This window comes from Diabrotica virgifera, chromosome 4 (assembly GCF_917563875.1).
Source record: "Diabrotica virgifera virgifera chromosome 4, PGI_DIABVI_V3a".
Taxonomy (NCBI): Eukaryota; Metazoa; Arthropoda; class Insecta; order Coleoptera; family Chrysomelidae; genus Diabrotica; species Diabrotica virgifera.
The window spans coordinates 249,846,325-249,865,193 of NC_065446.1; the positions used below are offsets into that span (position 1 = coordinate 249,846,325).

Here is an 18,869-nt window from a genome sequence, read left to right on the forward strand (position 1 = left end):
GCACGCAGCTCCAAATACGTCGGTCTAAAAATGAGTATAAGAAAAACAGAAATAATGACAAACAGAGATGACCCCAGACGTATAACTATAAATGGTAGTGAGAAAGAAAAAGTCCAATATATCTACCTACGCCAAATCCTGAAACTTGGCAAAAAGAACCAAAGTGCGGAAATTACTAAGCGCATTACTAAAGAAGAGCAAGACTAGCATGGGCAGGATTTGGAAAACTTAGTTGGATACTTAAGAACCGCAAAATACCCCAATACAAGAGGAACGACTGCATAAGATCAAAAACAAAAGTTGAGGACATAATAACAAAAGTTGCCAAACTTAAATGAGGCTTCGCAGGCCACACTGCTAGACAAAAAGACGAACTTTGGAATGCAACAATACAACACTGGAGACCTTAACGACGTTCTACACCTTTGTTGCGGGGTATGCCTCTCAGAGGAAAGGGGGGGAAACTTATATGCAAGCGAAAGTTGGTAACAATGCATTTATAGCAGAATACTCAAATCATATGTTTCAGTATTGAATACTTCATAAAAATAAATTACGGAAATTACGGAATTAATTATAATAAATAAATTAAAAATAAATGGTACGGTAAACAATCCTCATTTTTTAATATGTTATTCCTTACAAAATAACCTTTAATTTAAGCACAAATAATTAAAAATTGTAAATTTGGGTCAAAAGTTATTAAATTTTTAAGAATTCCCATAAGAGCCCATGTTAAAACTTAACTTTGACCCTTAATAGTAATTAAACGGCACGGTAAAATAATTTTTAAAAAATCAAGTCTTAGTTTTTTGAAGTAAACTATAACATACTAAAATTTCATACAAATCCTTAATTCTTTGCCGAAGGTGTAGAACGTCGTTAAAACGACCGAGAGGAAAACCACAGATGAGATGGGTTGATGATACTAAGAGACTAGCCGGAACAAATTGGAAATATGTTGCTCAGGATAGAGACCGATGGGAGGAGTTGAGAAAGGCCTATGTCCAAACGTGGACGATAGAACGCTAATAATAATAAGAAGATAAATCACACGTTCTGAGGGACATGCCTTCATAAGAAGTACTAATAGCTTAGAAACTATCAGAAGACAAGTAGAGGACGCGACAGTACCACTTGCAGGCCACAGTGTGACTTCTATTCTAAAAGTAGTAACAGTATTACTATATATTCACTTGTTCTATTATGCCTTTGTTTTATGAGCCAATTTAAACTGGTCAAATGCTGATTTCCGAAGTGGAAGTCGAAACGTCAAATACACTTAATTTCAAACTCAAATTGTGGCTTACTCCCAAATAAAACAGTAAATTGGTCAAGTAATAATCACCGTCAAGTTATAAAACCGTCTATATATGTAAATAATACAAAACTTGAGCAAGTTGATAAAATCGTTTACCTTGGACAGCAATTAAATTGTAACGCAGAAAGTCACGGCGAAATTAGATCTAGGATAGAGCAGGCTAGAGCCGCTTTTAGAAGGATGTCCAAGATGTTATGTAACAGAGACCTAAAATTGGCATTGAGGATCCGCCTACTTTGCTGCTACGTGTTCTCGGTCTTACTTTACGGTGTTAGAGTCCTGGACTGTGAATAAAATCGATCTAAATCGCCTTGAGGCTTTCAAAATGTGGTTCTATAGAAGAATTTTAAAAGTTTCCTGGGTGGAGAAGATGCGAAACTCCACAATACTAGAACGTCTCAGCAAAACTACTGAGATCATAAAAAGCATCAAGCAGAGAAAGCTGGAGTATTTCGGACGTGCAATGAGAGGTCCCAAATATAGGTTACTGCAAAAAAATTATGCAAGAAAAAATAGCAGGCAAACACAGTCCAGGGCGAAGAAGAACCTCATGGTTGAAGAACTTGCGAGATTGGTATGGTGTTGATACAAGCATGCTATTTAGGATGGCAGTGAATAAAATTAAGATAGCTATGATGGTAACCAGATGAGATGGTTAGATGACCTAATACACCAAGCAGGCTCAAAATGGATGCACATGGCTCATGATAGAGAAAGATGGAGGAGCGAAGGGGAGGCCTATGTCCAATATTGGATGTCGCAAGGCTAATAGATGATGGTAACCAACGTTCTGAAAGGACATGGTACATGAAGAAGAAGAATAATCACTTATGATATTATCAAAATCTTGAGGAGTTTATTTTAATATGTACTAGCATAACCTCAATTGATAATTCAACTGCAACTGTAGTACTAAGGGAACCACCGTGTGAGACTATGAGCTGCTTCGAATGCTTAAGTTTGCGGTGGTTTTGTTAGCACTGTCAGTTGCTTCTAACTAACTGTATCTCACCATCACGTCATCTTAACATTTAACATTAACGAACCCTGCTTTTTACGAAATCTTACTTCTACCACAGTATAATGCTAAAGAATCAGTCACTCCGCGAAAATCCTTTGTTCTCGATGTTCCATTTTGGGCGCATCAAAAATTTTAGTCCTTCGCGCAGATTAATGACAGCTAACGGCATTCTACGTTTGTGATTGGTCGTTATCGTCGGGCATTCAAAATTTTGTTTCATGAGTAGATTGCAAAATTGGAACCGTCAAAATTCGAAAGTGAATTAACTGATTCTTTAGCATTAAACTGTGCTTCTACCTTAATACTAATAATATTTTGGCTTAGTAACGTAACCTCAATTGACAATTTAACAGCAACTGCTGTGTTTGACGGTATCGCCGTGTGCGATGCTTCCGATGCTTAAGTTCACTGTCTCTTCGTTGGCAGTGTCAGTTGCTTCTAACTCACTGGATCTCGCCATCATGTCGTCTTCATACACTTTCAGAGTTGAGGCGACACCTTGCAGTCTCAGAAGTCCTTGTGCGATTCGTTCAAATATCATACCCACGCCCTTAAAAAATATAAAGATTAGTTATTTCATAATGTGCATGTTAACTGTATTAAAATATCTGTTTATAATAGTAATAATCCTTGTTTCTCTACGACCGTTTAATAATATGCTCATTATTCGCTATTTTTGAATAGATAATAACGCCCATTACTTTACCCGTGAGTAATATTTCATTACTCACGGGCTGAAGTTACTCACGGGACATTACTCACGGGTTGAAGTTAGATTCAAGTGGTGCATGGCACTTTTAATATACCTATTAGCAAATAAAATTACTTACATTAGTTTATTTAATAAAATAATCATTGTAATTAATATCAACAATTAAATTTGAAAAATGTTTGAAGGATTTTTAACTGTAACAATGGTTTAGTATATTTTTTTACGTTTAAATTTCAACATCTGACATTTTAAGATTGACCTTATTAAAAGGTAAATATAAACAATCGGTATTAATTCCGTCAGTTGGGTAGAAAGAGTCACAAACGAAAGGGTTTTGCAACGTTTGAATAAAAGTTGCGAAGTAGTGAACACGTTTAAAAGGCGCAAATTGGAATACTTTGGTCATATAACGCGTCACCCAGAAAAATATGACATACTTCACCTTGTCACGCAAGGTAAAATAATGGGAAAAAGAAGTGTGGGCCGCCGTACAACTTCTTGGCTTAAAAACCTACGCCAATGGTTTGGGAAAACTAGCACTGAACTATTTCGTGCGGCTGCGAATAAGACAATGATTGTTAATATGCTGGGCAACATAAGAGCCAACGATCGACAAACGGTCTCGGCACCTTAAGAAGAAGACTAATTCCGTAAAAGGGCTTACGGATATGAAATTTATATCAATGAATTCTCTTTTACTTACTGTTGATTGTACAATAGATTTTTATTGAGAGCACACGTTATTTTTTATGTAATTGCATTAAAATATGTCTTATTTTTAAAAGCCACCGCCTTTCCATGACACTAATAACAACTGTTTACTGTTTCATTGTTTCATAAGCTCAAGGAGGGTAATTCTAACAGTGTTGCCATAGTTATATAAAATATGTTTTCTTATGAAAAATAAATAATGTTAGTAGTTGATAATTATACTTTTCTACTAATCCAAATAAAAACGATCGTAGAAAAAGTATAGTATTATACTTGCATGTAATGGCTATTACTCACTCTGATGAATTACGACACTCGCCTACAGCTCGTGTCGCAAACTTCATCATCGTGAGTAATAGCCGTGATTACATGCTCGTTGAATAATTACTATTAATTTCTAATTTCAATTTTGTCAAAAAATACCCACTAGAATTGTTACTATCTGCATGAGACGAATAAAAAGCAGACTGAAATTAAAATTTTTGATTATAAAGCGAAGAAGAAATGACTTTGAAGCAGAAACTCAGTGAGAAATGGCCGCAAGAAAGTGTTTGTTTCTCCAAGGCAATGCACCGGCCCACAAAGGCGTCATGATAATGGCAAATACTCATGATTTGGTCTTCGAACTGCTCTCTCATCCGGCTTATTCTCCTGATTTTGCTCCCTTCCATTATTACGTGTTTCCAAATCTGAAGAGATTTAGCGTAAATTTCAAAGTAAATAAAAAATTCAGTTCGAAGGAAGAAATAAGTAACGAAATAAACGCTTTTGTAGAGCTTTCAAAATCGTATTATGTGGACGGTATACGGAAGTTCAAAAATTACTGGAATTGCTTGTTGTATTAAGCTTAAATGAGACTGTGTCGAATAGAATAAACTAATTTTCTGGAGAGTCTTTAATGTATGCGGAAGATATAGTACTAAGAGCAGATTTCGAGAATAAAATGCAGAAACTAATCGATATGTTACAGTTCAAGTTGATTATCCAGTTGGAGTTGATTATTCCTATGTAGTTCGAGTCAACTTAAACGGCTGGTTTTAGTAAAAGTTGATTATAAAATATTATTTTGTATTTTGACAACGACACCCGACTTGGGCGTCGAAACGTTAATAAAATCATTTTTTTGGTAAAATTGTGGCTTATTTCCCATCGAAAATAGTTGATTATAAAAATGCCACAAGGAAATAGCTTCAGAACAACATTGATTATAAAAAATGAAGATTTTTATTCAACATATCTGTCACATTTTGAAAAAGCATATCTTATTTAAAAATAGTCGTAGAATTTTTTACGATACATCATTTTAAAGTAAATAAAATAAGCTTTCTTTTTTATAGTACAATGTATATACCTAAATATACAACAAAAAAAGTTATAATGATAAATTTAAAAATAATCGTAAAATAACTATATCAAAAATCATTAAAAGTATAAAATTTTGAACAACCATATCTTGCTTAAAAATAGTCATACAGCATTTTACAATAGAGTATTTTAAAGATTATTAACTTTTCTTCCTACTAAATTTAACATTACATATACGCAAAACTACGTAGAAAAAAGTTACAGAACAATGTTTGAGAAGTAACAAGAAAAATGGGCCAAAATCTCTGTGAGTGGAGAAATTTAAAAAATTATATTTTGGAAACTATAAATCATAGAGACTTCTACCAAACGCTGTTTTAAAGAGGAAGAATGAAGGTTTATTTTCTGTGAAGCAATATCTATGTCTATATCCCCGTGGAAATAAGTTATGGGGCAAAAAACAAAATAGCTATCTTTCGTGTTTTTTTCTTGCTTTTCTTTTGAATATATTTTTGTAAAAAAAAATATTTTTGACTTTAAAATGTCATGTTTCGATAGTAAATTTAACCTGGAACAATTTTCCTGTAGACGTATTTGTACCAAAAGTGCATAGAACTCACTCTGATTCGCCCTGTTGTAGCGTTCCGCTACGTTTACGAGTAGCCACTCCCGACAACCGTAATAATTAACATCGAATAACAAAAAGTTTACCTTACGATCGAGGTAGGAAAAATGAAAACAGAATTAGTGCTAGCTAACCAACGACTTAAGAAGGTCAAATAAAGACAAATATGTGTTGGAGAAAAACCGGCAGACGTATACATAAAAGAATAGGAGAGATTCAATAAATCTATTTTGGAATTGCAATTACAAAGCAAGCTAAATATATCTGTAAAGATATAATATACCTAAAATGAACGTCTGGTAAGTGATTTTATTTTAAAATTTCTTTTGGAAATTTAGGAAACACATATATCAAAATGAATAATTTTATACCTTAAAAAGTCAAATCTAGCAAAGCTACTTTTAGAAATATATTACTTAAGTAATAATGTAATTTCATTTTGGATAAATGACCTTCCCATTTATGTGGAAGAATATGTTCGTTTATCTTTTGTAACCGGTCTGTCTCACCTTGTATCCAGGAAAAAATTTCTAGATACCTAATGAGAACCTCTCTTTTTAGCCGTACCTAGAGAATTATAAAATAGAACCAAGCTTTTAATATCCCACAAAGACAACTTATATGGAAAATGCACTAAGAATAACATTCCTATTAATTATCCGGAACGTAAATCTTCCCCAAGATGTGTATACTCATAGAGCCGCTTACCGTCTGATAAACCGGCACGTCCATAAGCCAACACTTGGAATTAGAGCTGAAGGAATTTCATCTAGATTGGAACAAAGATAAGTGTACTTAATTAATGTTCTCATTTATAGACCGAATTGTGTTCCCAATATATTATATATTTATTGGACATTTGTTGTTAAGTACTAGATTATTTTTTTTAACTTCCCTTATCATATCTTTTACTATCGGTTGTGTCTACACAACAAATAATATTTTGTCAATTTTTCATCTAAATCTCAATGCATGTAAGGGAACATAAGTACTTATAGACCTAAAGCATTGGTCTCTATAGGGTTCATTACATAATAACTTAGGTATTGTGGTAGATAATATACAAGTATATTAATACGGTCTTATGAAGAATATCATCTGGTTCTGTTGACTAGCACTCACTATTGTTTTTCTGTCTCTTTATTGTTTGTATCTGAAAGAAACGTAAACTCATAGAAATCGTTAAATCGTCGGAAACTTTGACGTTATCTGCTTATATCTTGGCAACCAAAATTTTAACATTACTCATATTCATTATTTATATTATTAATTAAATTTTACTATTATATATTCATCTTGCAAGCCAATGTTTTACATTATTATACATTATTTATATTTTTAGCTAGAAATTTTACATTATATATATACATTAGTTACCAAAATCTTACTTTACATATATCTAGATATTTTTTTTTACACAATAAAAATAAGGTATACCTATTGGGTTTGTATCATTTCACCTGCACCTGATATCTCTCAACTATATGGGTTCATATAATATTTTATTTCAGGATTAAGTTATTTGGTTTGTTTATATCTTTCTCCTTATTTCTCTCTCTCTCTCTCTCTCTCTCTCTTTTCTAGTCTCCCACACTGTTCTATCAACGAAGTAAAGGCTCTAAAAGGCATTTACTTCTGGCGCCCATCTTTGGTTTATTGATCATAGGTCAGTTCTTTTCTTTTTAGTATTTCATTACTTTTTAATTTTTCTGGTTTCTTCCATTATCACTATCTCTTTCTCCCCTAAACAACAGCACGAAAATAAGCCGATCTCCACTTCCTGAGCTTTTACGTCTCATCCTCATCCTCATAAATAATTTGTTATCTTCATTCTAATTTTAACTTGTTAAGCCGTTTCTCACTACCCCTTTCTTTCATCAATCAAATTTTAGTACAAAAAAAATATAACCCTACTATAAGGGTTACACTGTGCCTAGGGACTAATTCACCTCTTTCTCAAAAACGCACCCCTTTAATTGGTAGCACTCCGCGGGTTTTTCATATTTAGAAGTCCAGTGACTATATATATAACAATATAAAACAATAAAAGAGTCTACTTCAATCAGTAAAAGTTGAATTCAATTTTTCAAATCAACTCTTACTGCTCGTTTTAGTTGGAGTTGACTCGAACTAGGAATAGTCAACTCGAGCTGAGAATCAACTTGAACTGTAACAGATATATGGATAGAACAAATAGAAGAACTAAAAATGGAAATAAACGAGGAAAAAGGTAAGATAATGATAATCAGCGGCAAAGAAGATAAAGACGATAATAAAATCAAGATAAAATGTAAAAACGCAGAATTGGAAATAGTTACAACTTACGAATACGTGGGAAATATAATTGCTAACAAGGAAAAATAGACTAGGAAATAACAAACAGAGCAAAGAAATCAAACAAGTTATACTATGAGTTAGTCCCAATACTGGGAAAAATATAAGTTACTCGAGGGACAAGGATAAAAATATAAACACAATTAATAGTGATACCGACTGTGCTCTATGCAAGTGAAAACTGGACAATTCTGGAACAAAATATGAGCAGGATAAATGCAATGGAGATGAGATATCTAAGAAGAATAACTGGAAAGACAAAATGGTATAGATTATGCAACGAAACTATTAGGAGAATTGCCAGCCAATAACCAATAATGAATAAAATAGCAAAGAGACAAATGAACTGGTATGGGCATCTGATGAGTATGCAACCCAACACAATTACAAGAAAAGTCCCAACAAAAGACCCAACAGAATTACAATGGATACAGCAACTGCTAGAGGCGGGAAAACTTAAACAAAAATCACTCGAGGAATTCGAGGAAAATAGAAAAGAATGGAAGATATGGGTGAGTGGTAATTAAAATAGATAGCCCAAATCCGACACCTGGTAGGCAAAAGGAAGGGAAAAAAGAAAGAAAGAAAATTTTTATTCATCAAAAAATAATTAGTACAAACATCTGCACAAATATAAATAACACTTACTTGATCTGTTTTCGCGGAGCATTCCAGATATATAGCATCAATGCTGTTTGAATATGATAACGCTTCGTCTCGCGTAACCTAAAACAAGTAAAAAATGATATTAGCATAACCATTGTTTCTCGAAAACGGATGCAGCAATAAATTGTTTCTTGGCGTAAAACTTAACACATTAACAATTAATTCCTTGCTACTCACTCCTCTAGTTTCATAGTGTTTTTGAGAAATAGTCAATCAAATAAAATGTGCCGTCAAGATGGGCCCTGTAGCCCTTTTCCTTGGCGAGATATAGCTATGCTAGCTTTACCGTAAAGTTAGCATACCCATTGGTTCTTGGAAACGGCTACAGCAATAAATTATTTCTTTCCGTAATACATTAACAATAATATCTCAGATAGTGGTTTAATGGCTGGTCTAACTAGCCTTTTAGAGCAGCAGTGAACAGAGTTCTAATAACCATGATGATCGTCAACCTCCGAAAGAGGACGACACCTTAAGAAGAAGATACTGAGAACTGGAAGAACCATTCAAGTTTGGATTAGAAAAGTCATTCCGGAAATATACGCACCTGTACTCTTTGGACTTCTGACAATAATGGAATGTACAATAACCACTTGAATTAACCAATTACAGTAGAACGTCGATAATCCGGACGTCAAAAATCCGACCGTCAATAATCCGGATTTTTATCTACCAAAAATGTCTGATTCTTTTAAAATAAATTAAGAACTTCGCTGCGAAAAACGAACCTTTACCGCAGTTCAAAAATATTTTACACATTTTTTTAAAAGCCCAAATAGTGTCTGATGTTTTTACTGTACACATGGTGCTATTATAAATTAATTACAATACAGTGTTTAAACATAAATAAATGTTTTGATTAATTTCACCTCTAGACACTTTACTGTACAAGAGAAAACATAAAATTTTAAAACGTTTGTTGTACTTTAATGTGTATACTCGCCTTTTTTTGAGGTAATTTCGATAATCCGGATAATTTGATAATCCGGATGGGTCCGGTCCCAATTAATCCGGATTATTGACGTTCTACTGTAGTTGCAAAAAATATGCAAGGAAATACCGGGTGTCCACTTATATATTCCCCCATTTCGCTGTTTTCGCTGAAATGTTTTATTTTAGTAAAAGATTTGTCTGAATGGATTGAATTTCTTAGACATACATACAATTACTACATACAAAAAAACTTTGTTGTTTTTTTAATGTAACACCCAGTATATTCTTTTGTAAATTGAAAGAACGGTCATTCACCTATCCTATCTCTCATTTTAAAAATTAATTGCTCAAGTCATTTGACAACCGATGTTAAGAAACTTTATATCGCTGGATAGGTGAATGACCGTTCTTTCGATGTACAAAAAATATACTGGGTGTTTCATTAAAAAAACAACGATTTTTGAAATTATACTTCTTTATTAAAAAATTATACTTTAGTAAATTTATATGTGCGCGAAATCATCAAAATCTTGGTACCCGGCGCAGCTTAAACGTTATATGTCCTCTGATTGGGTAATTACAATGACCGGTCAACAATTGTTCAATATGTCGGTTATTTTATTAATACGTTAATGGCTATGGGTAAACAAATTGTATGTAGTATATTAGTTTTTATTGTTCTGAGGACAGACACAAAAAGCAAGTTTATAATTGTAGTGACTTTTTAAATAGTTTTTAAAAGCAACAGGTACGTGATTTTAAATGTTTAAGTATTGTAATAAAAGATTAGGACCTACAAACCTATTTGGAAAATGTAGGTACCTAGCTAGTAGTTAATGCTTTGATTTACATAATTTGATTACCAATACAATTTCTACTAATCTTCATATCTAATAAATTGCTTTTTTAGTCTATATTTTGTTGTATTTCAATATTTTAATTCCGCAAGAATAAAACTTATTTAATTAAACTAAGAGAATAAGCAACTGTCAAAAAAGTTTAAAACGTTTAGTTGCTATATCTTCCCACATCATTCAAATGTCTCCCTAGCTAAGTTCTGCGTGCGGTGAGTTCAAAATTATCTACCAACCTTATATACGCAGGTTTAATTCCCGATGCAAATTTTTATTTTTTTTTAAATTTTTTTATACATTTTATGATTGTAAGTATATTTACTATTTTTTTTTCAGAAAATACGTATTTAGTTAAAATTTTTGTCAACAATTATTGTTCAGAAATCATTTCTTTGTTTCATTTTTCAATGTGTTTGCGTGTGTTTTATTCTTTTATTTATTTAATTTTTGGTATTGTTTTAATAAAAATTTTTGGAAAGTAGTGAGTATTAAAATTAGTTTAATATTTAAATAAAATATAAATAAACTGTTTAAAGTATATTGATTTCGTTGAAATCATATAATAGAAGTATAACTTCTTACGTGCGTACATAGTACACACACATCCTTTTTTTAAATCCGCCATTTTTTATTTAAAAGCGATATAAAAAATTCAATCCATTCAAACAAAACTTTTACTAAAATAAAACATTTCAGCGAAAACCGCATATTTCTATTTTGAGCCCTTTAGAAATTATATAGGCAGTAAAATATAAGTGGACACCCGGTATAATAGCCTATATTATCGGCAGTTAATCAAATAAAAAATTCAGTTGTCATTCTCAGATATTTGGAATCTCGACTTAAAAATTAGGTATATTGTAGTTACACAGATGAGATATGGAGATATTTATATATATGTTCCATTAAATTTTATAGACTTACTGTATCAGGGTGTTTCTTTGGGAAAGTAACATACGTTAACTGAAAAAAGAAAATACTTGGGCGATCTCAAAAATCCCATACTTAATTGGTCTTGCCCAAAAGTCTGGATTAAAAAATACCCCGTACAGATTATTTAAAAGTGGACTCCACATTTGGAAAGAAGATGAAAAATTAAATGTAGTGTATCATAGCGTAGTAAATTTTGAATTTTAATTCTGAAATTATATGAACTGCGAGATCTCGAAGTAGAAAAAAATTTAATACGACTTGATTAATATTAATTAATATCAATATTTAATCTAAATTGATAAAATGTTAAAATTGCAGTGTTTTATAATTCATAAGAAATATGCATCTTTAATTAATGAATACATAATAGGTAAACAGTCCGCACAAAAATAAATAACTGTAATTAACGAAATATCTTACAAATTAAAAAAACAGCCAAAATTTTCAGAAAAATAGCTGTTCAAATCTAAAGTAATTCCACCAAAAACTTGGTATTTTTGAAATATTATGTCTGAATATTTTTTTATTGTTCAGATACTTCGTTGATTAAAGGTAAGCATTTTTCTGGACTCTTATTATTTATTCATTAATTAAAAATGAATAGGTATTGATTATGAATTATTTGTCGCACATAATAGAAAAAAAAAATTGACATGTCAATATTTTACCTATTTAGACTAAATAGTGGTATTAATTAAAATTAAGTAGCATTTAATTTCTTTTTTGTATTTTGAGCTATCGGAATTCACATAATTTCAGAATTCAAATTCAAAATTTTACCAGAAAAAAACATCAATTTCGTTTTTGTCTGTTAAGTGGTAAAGTGATGCACTCCGGAATATGTTTTTAAATCGCGGAGTAATTTACACAACAGAAGGGGAACATATGATGATCGTTTTTCACTACGCTCAAGCGCAAAGCTCCTGCAAAGCGAGTCGAAGATAGGGATATTCAACATGCTGTATATCCCGGTAACTTTGCTCCTACCAATCTGAAATTTTCAGCGAATATTCTTGAAATTATGTACTTTTCATTAAAAATAATAAAAAAGTCGAAAATTTTCAAACCATACCCCACTCTAAGTTATATACATATAAAATTCCACCACATTCTTATGGCGTATATTGCAGCACTACTTATTTTGTGAATATATCGTAAACGTTGGTAATAACATTACAAAAATTATAAAAGTAGTAAAATATATTTACCCGCCTAATTTCACTCAAGTCGATCTTGTTTCCTATAACACATAGCACCATTGGTTCGTAGACATTTCCTTTCAGTTCCTGCACCCACATTTTTATGCTTTCGAAGGAATCACGGGAGGATATGTCAAAGACTAGTAACGCAGCATTTGCATTTCGATAAAACATGGGAGCCATAGCTTTGAATCTTTCTTGGCCGGCAGTGTCCCATATCTGCAACAAGAAAAAAAATCGTAAATACTAATAGGTTTGTTACTATAATATTACCCCATCACTAGACCTTATACATGTTTAATATTGTTATGATTTACAGCCGCTAGTGTATCTACCTAGCCGGTCCTGACCAGTCTAGTCACTGTCGAAGCGGCCGAGACACTATGTGACAGTGACTATGACACATTATTCTCGATTTTAGAATCCTTAAGTGGGTGATCGACGTGCGAGCCATATAGTCCTGTCGCCAGGGGGGGTACAACGGCCTCCTTAATTCAGATGGACTTACCCAAGTTTTTTTTATATATTTTGATCCGTAGAATACGAATTTTTTGGGTAACAGTTGATCCGGATGTCGATAAGATTGTTATAGACAAAGAACTTGAGGAATTACATAACAGCGATTTCACGCAAAACAAAACATGTTTTTGTATTTTTTTGGGTCATTTTAAGCAAAAAATATTCCTACAAGTTTTTTCGTAGACTGCATAGTTTTCGAGATAACCGCGGTTGAACTTTCAAAAAATCGAAAAATTGCAATTTTTGAACCCGAATAACTTTTGATTAAAAAATAAAGTAGCAATTCTGCTTACCGCATTTGAAAGTTTAAGTCCAATTATATCGGTTTTGATTATTTGCATTGCTAAAAATTAATTTTTTTATTGTTAAACAAATCTATAAACACATAGTGTTTCCCGTGCCTAATACATGCGTTTTAACGCATGCTACGTAGAAATTGCCTCGCTTGCACTTGTAGCTACTCTACCTACTCGTTCGATTTTAAATGAGAAATCATTGAAAACATCACTCACATACTAGGTGTTTATAGCTTTGTTTAACAATAAAATAATAAATTTTTAGCAATGCAAATAATCAAAACCGATATAATTTGACTTAAACTTTCACATGCGGTAAACAGAATTGCTACTTTATTTTTTAATCAAAAGTTATTCGGATTCAAAAATTACAATTTTTCGATTTTTTTAAAGTTCAACCGCGGTTATCTCGAAAACTATGCATTCTACGAAAAAACTTGTAGGAATATTTTTTGCTTAAAATGACCCAAAAAATACAAAAAGATGTTTTGTTTTGCGAGAAATCGCTGTTATGTAATTCCTCAAGTTCTTTGTCTATAACAAACTTATCGACATCCGGATCAACTGTTACCCAAAAAATTCGTATTCTGCGGGTCAAAATATATAAAAAAAATTTGGGTAAGTCCATCTGAATTAAGGAGGCCGTTGTACCCCCCCTGGCGACAGGAATAATAATACCGCGTTAGTTTGTTTTTTACTTGGCTCATCGTTCAAAACCGTGCGTGTATCACGGCTGGCGAGCCAAGCCGGCAGTTTCGGCGACCGTTGAAGTAAGTGAAAAGACCAGCTTTTAATCATGCGGATATGCGAATTCTCAGCCACGACTTTTTATTAGAATTTATATCTTGCTTACGAGACTGTTCTTGTTTATGGAAATGTACATCGCCAGAGTACAAAAACAAAGCAATTCGACTTAGGTACTGCATATGTTAAACTATTAAATATGCTAAAAACATAAACCTAAGTCAACTAGGCACGTTGGCTGTGGACGGTTGACACGACGGTTTTGCTCGCTAGTCGATCAGCACAAACGAGCCGCGAGTAAAACCGTCGTTCTTAAAACCGCGGTATTATGGCTCGCACGTATTATATGCGGTAAGTCGAATTGCTTTGCTTTTGTACTCTGGCGACTTACATTACCATAAACAAGAACAGCCTCGTAAGCAATATATAAATTCTAATAAAAAGTCGTGGCTGAGAGTTAGCATATCCATGATTAAAAACTGGTCTTTTCACTACAACGGTCGTCGAAAACTGCCGGCTTGGATCGCCAGCCGTGATACACGCGCGGTTTTGAACGGCGAGTCAAGTAAAAAAAACTGACGAGCCGCGAGCCAAGCTTGTCGGTAAATAAAACCGCGGTATTACAATGATACACTGGCGAGCTTTACCGACGAGCCACAAAACCGCGGTTTTACTCGCCTGTCGATCAGGGCCTTTAGAATCCTAGAAGAGCTGGCGCTCTTCGACTCCACTCTTCACGTATGTCTATGTACTTGATATTTCCAGGTAAACATTGTCGGCATATACATAAATAGAATCATTTAAATCGTAAAAAAGTATAATATAAATTATGTTTTATTGTAGTTAGATTAGTATAAATAAATTAAAAATAAATGTAAACAAATTAAAATAAAAACTCAATAAATTAAGTGTTTAAAATCGTTAATAAATGCAGTAAAAACGTTATAGTGTTATTTCTTACCTGAAGGGTAACTAAATGATCTTCGGCAAGCACTTTACATGTAAAAAATGAAGCACCCACGGTGGGAGTCGTTTGCTGAGGGAAGGATCTCTCCACATATCTAGTCACAGTGGCTGTTTTACCAACACCTGTAACAGAATACTTAAAGACTAGTCTGGAAAAACTGGAAAATGTAAAAAACTTTTTTCTTAGAATCACTTTGTCCATCGAATTACATGGTTAAAATGTAATAAAAAATTCCCACCCCCAAGATGGGGTGGCAACCACCCCCAAGGTTTTAGCGTATGATAGCGGCAGGATATATAAAATGATCCTTGGACTATTCCCTACCTCTGTGAAAATTTCAAGTAAATCCATGCTGGAAGAAAAAATTATGAGCCAAAATGCTTTATTTCCTCAATCGACTATTGGGGCCGACCGACCGGCTCTGTCCCGTCATACAGCTGACCGACTATAATAACTTTTATTTATATTTAATTTAGAATGTGTGTACTGATTTTCAGCCTTAGTAAATGGAAATAATTACCTTCGTAGGAAAGCAACTTTGATACCCTCTCATTAACCCCTGTTCTACGTTTCGCTTGACCGACCGCAGTATGTTTCTCTACACACTCACAGTAATCAACTGTGAAAAATCTAGCTTTAGTAAATTCAAAGAGATTTTTCAGCGCTGCCTCTCCGTCTATAAGAAGCAAGATTCACGAGAGAAAGGAAGAACAGCTGAGAGAAAAAGAGAAAGAGGGGACATCCGAAAATATTCAAATGTTTCATGAAATTATTATTCATCTTTAAAACTTCATAATATGGTGCTTACACTTTTTGTAATGAAATTAAACTACTAAAATTTAAGAAACAAAGTTATTGGTAGCTACTGAAAAATATATTATATCAAAATCCGAACTTCCTTAAGATCGTAGACGCAAAATTTCGGGCCAATGCTTTTTAAATGCATTATTTTTTTTTCGAATCCTGAGAAAGCTAATAAATATTTTGAAAAATTTAAACGTAGAATGAAAGATTACATTATTCCCAAGGGCCGAAAGTCCCTGAAAACTTCTGTAATGTTTAATTTAATAAATTACGGGAGTGAAAAAGGAGAAAATTGAGTGTGATTTTTAATTTCAAATATCTCATTAAAAAGAAACTTTCTGTTTATTTTAAGGGACTTTCGGGCCTCGGTAATAATGTAATCTTTCATTATAGATACGTTTAAATTTTAAAAAAATATTTATTAGTTTTGCGCCTACGGTATTAACTTAAAATCACATAGTTATTAGTTAATAATGAAAGACTGTAATCAGACCGGAAGAAATCGATAGCGAAACGGGACCAGAGATCATAATGGAGGAAATCGAACAAGCAATACGAAACGCAAAAAACGGAAAAACTGTAGGTCCAGACGAAATACCTGCAGAATTACTGAAATGTCTAGACAATGAAACTCTACCTGTACTACTGGATCTGTTTAATGAAGTATATAAAACCGGAAAAATACCTCAGGAATGGTTGGTGTTCACCTTTGTAACAATACCTAAAACAATATATGCCAAAGATTGTTCAGACTATAGGACAATATCACTAATAAGCCATACCCTCAAAATATTTCTAAAGGTGATTCATGGAAGATTATACAGAAAGCTAGAAAATGATATGGATGATACTCAATTTGGGTTCCGCAAAGGACTTGGAACAAGAGAGGCATTGTTTGCATTTAATGCCCTCTCTCAAAGATGCTTAGATATGAACCTGGATATTTATTCCTGTTTCATCGACTTCGAAAAAGCGTTCGACAGAGTCCGACATGAAAAACTAATAGAATTATTGAAAAACAGAGATATAGACAGACGAGACTTACGAATTATCATAAATCTGTATTGGAATCAAAAGGCCAATATAAAGATAGACGAACAAGAGTCCGAGAATATTGATATAAAGAGAGGGGTAAGACAGAGTTGTGTACTGTCGCCGCTACTGTTTAACGTGTACAGTGAAGCCATATTTCAGGAAGCGATAGCGGAACTAAGTGATGGAATCTCTATAAACGGAAGAACAGTGCCTAAATAACATAAGATTCGCTGATGACACCGTTATAATGCAGACACCCTTGAGTCGCTACAAGAATTGTTAAATAGGATTAACGATTATTGCATTCGATATGGACTCAAAATAAACAAGAAAAAAACTAAATTTATGATTGTCTCAAAAACACAACATGGAAATGAAAGGTTAATACTAGAGCAAACCTAAATAGAAAAAGTAAAGACATACAAATATCTGGGAACCTGGGTTGATGACAAAAATGACCAAAGCAAAGAAATTAAAGTCCGAATTGAAACTGCAAGGCAAGCATTTATAAAAATGAAGACACTGCTTACAAACAAAGACCTTTCAGTTGCCTCTCAGATTGAGGGCTCTAAGATGCTACATATTTTCTATATTACTATACGGAATGGAAGCTTGGACATTGAAAAGGCAACATATAAGAAAAATAGTAGCGTTCGAAATGTGGTGTTACAGAAGAATGTTGAAAATTCAGTGGGTTCAAAGGATTACCAATGTTGAAGTGCTACGACGTTTAAATAAGGAGTTAGAAATTATGAACAGTATAAAAACAAGAAAACTAGAATATTTGGGTCACATTACCAGAGGAGAGAAATATGAGCTGCTGAGAGTTATTATGCAAGGAAGGATCCAAGGAAAAAGAAGCATAGGAAGAAGACGCATCTCCTGGCTGAGGAACCTTAGAGAATGGTTTAACTGTAGTTCATTACAACTGTTCAGAGCAGCAGCCAACAAAGTGACCATAGCCATTATGATATCCAACCTCCGCTAGGAGATGGAACTTTAAGAAGAAGAAGTAATCAGTTTTTTTTTATTTTTATGGATTTTTTAAATAGGAACCACCAGGTTTTTATTTCTTAAAAAGTACCTATAGTCCATTAAAATGATACATTTTTTAAGCCGTACCTTGCATTTGTTAGAGGAGTCAATTTTATTTCTTTATTGTGTAGGGGGGATCAGTAGAAGCTTTAGTTCAACTTTTTGGGGTCGCCACCCTTGTCCCCCGGCCGCCATCTTCGATATGGGGTGCAAAGGGGTTTCGCGCTATATCTCGTAAACTACCAACGCTACGGAAAATCTAATTAAACATAAAATGTAGGAAATTAAATTTTCTACAATTTTGTTTTTATTACTTTTTATCGTCAAGTGACCAACAAAAAAGATATAAACAAAAATATGTTAACATTTTTTAACAAGTTTCCTTTTGGAGGTTATAACTTTTTTTCAGTTCATTTTAAAATAAAATAACATTATAGCAATTTTGTAGAGGGTTTTTCAGCGAACAATTTCTACTATAAAGTTGTTTAATTCTATTTATTTATTTAGGTTTTACAGCGCTCCACACTTGACCAGATTCTCGAATGCTCATAGGGATAAAACGTTAGGCTAACTTTTCTATCTTAATATTTTTTATTGATACAATTTATTATAATTTTAACATTCCTATGCTATTATTATCTGTTTTTAACCTTTCTCCCCACTTATAACCTTAAGCATATATAGAAAAGGCCCAAGAATTTGTTTGAGGACAAATTCGCCGGTTCAGAAGAAGAATGACGCAACCGCAAAATGCAAAATTCTTAAGAAGAGCAAACAAACGATTTTTGATATATATAAAAATCATAAAGTGTGATTAAAATTAGCCATTCACCACACCGTGGTCACGATCTCGAG

At 33.1% G+C, this 18,869-nt stretch overlaps 1 protein-coding gene across 1 annotated transcript in view; it reads right to left on the bottom strand.

Moving 5' to 3' along the window:
- Window positions 1–18,869, bottom strand: part of LOC114326881 (ras-related protein Rab-4B-like) — a 133,273-nt gene that overhangs the window by 100,097 nt on the left and 14,307 nt on the right. Inside the window, exons 2-4 of the mRNA XM_050648842.1 lie at window positions 15,135–15,262; window positions 12,624–12,833; window positions 8,678–8,755 (exon numbers count right to left, since the gene is read on the bottom strand). Coding sequence (XP_050504799.1) covers window positions 8,678–8,755; window positions 12,624–12,833; window positions 15,135–15,262 — 416 coding nt within the window. The remainder of the gene's footprint in view (window positions 1–8,677; window positions 8,756–12,623; window positions 12,834–15,134; window positions 15,263–18,869) is intronic.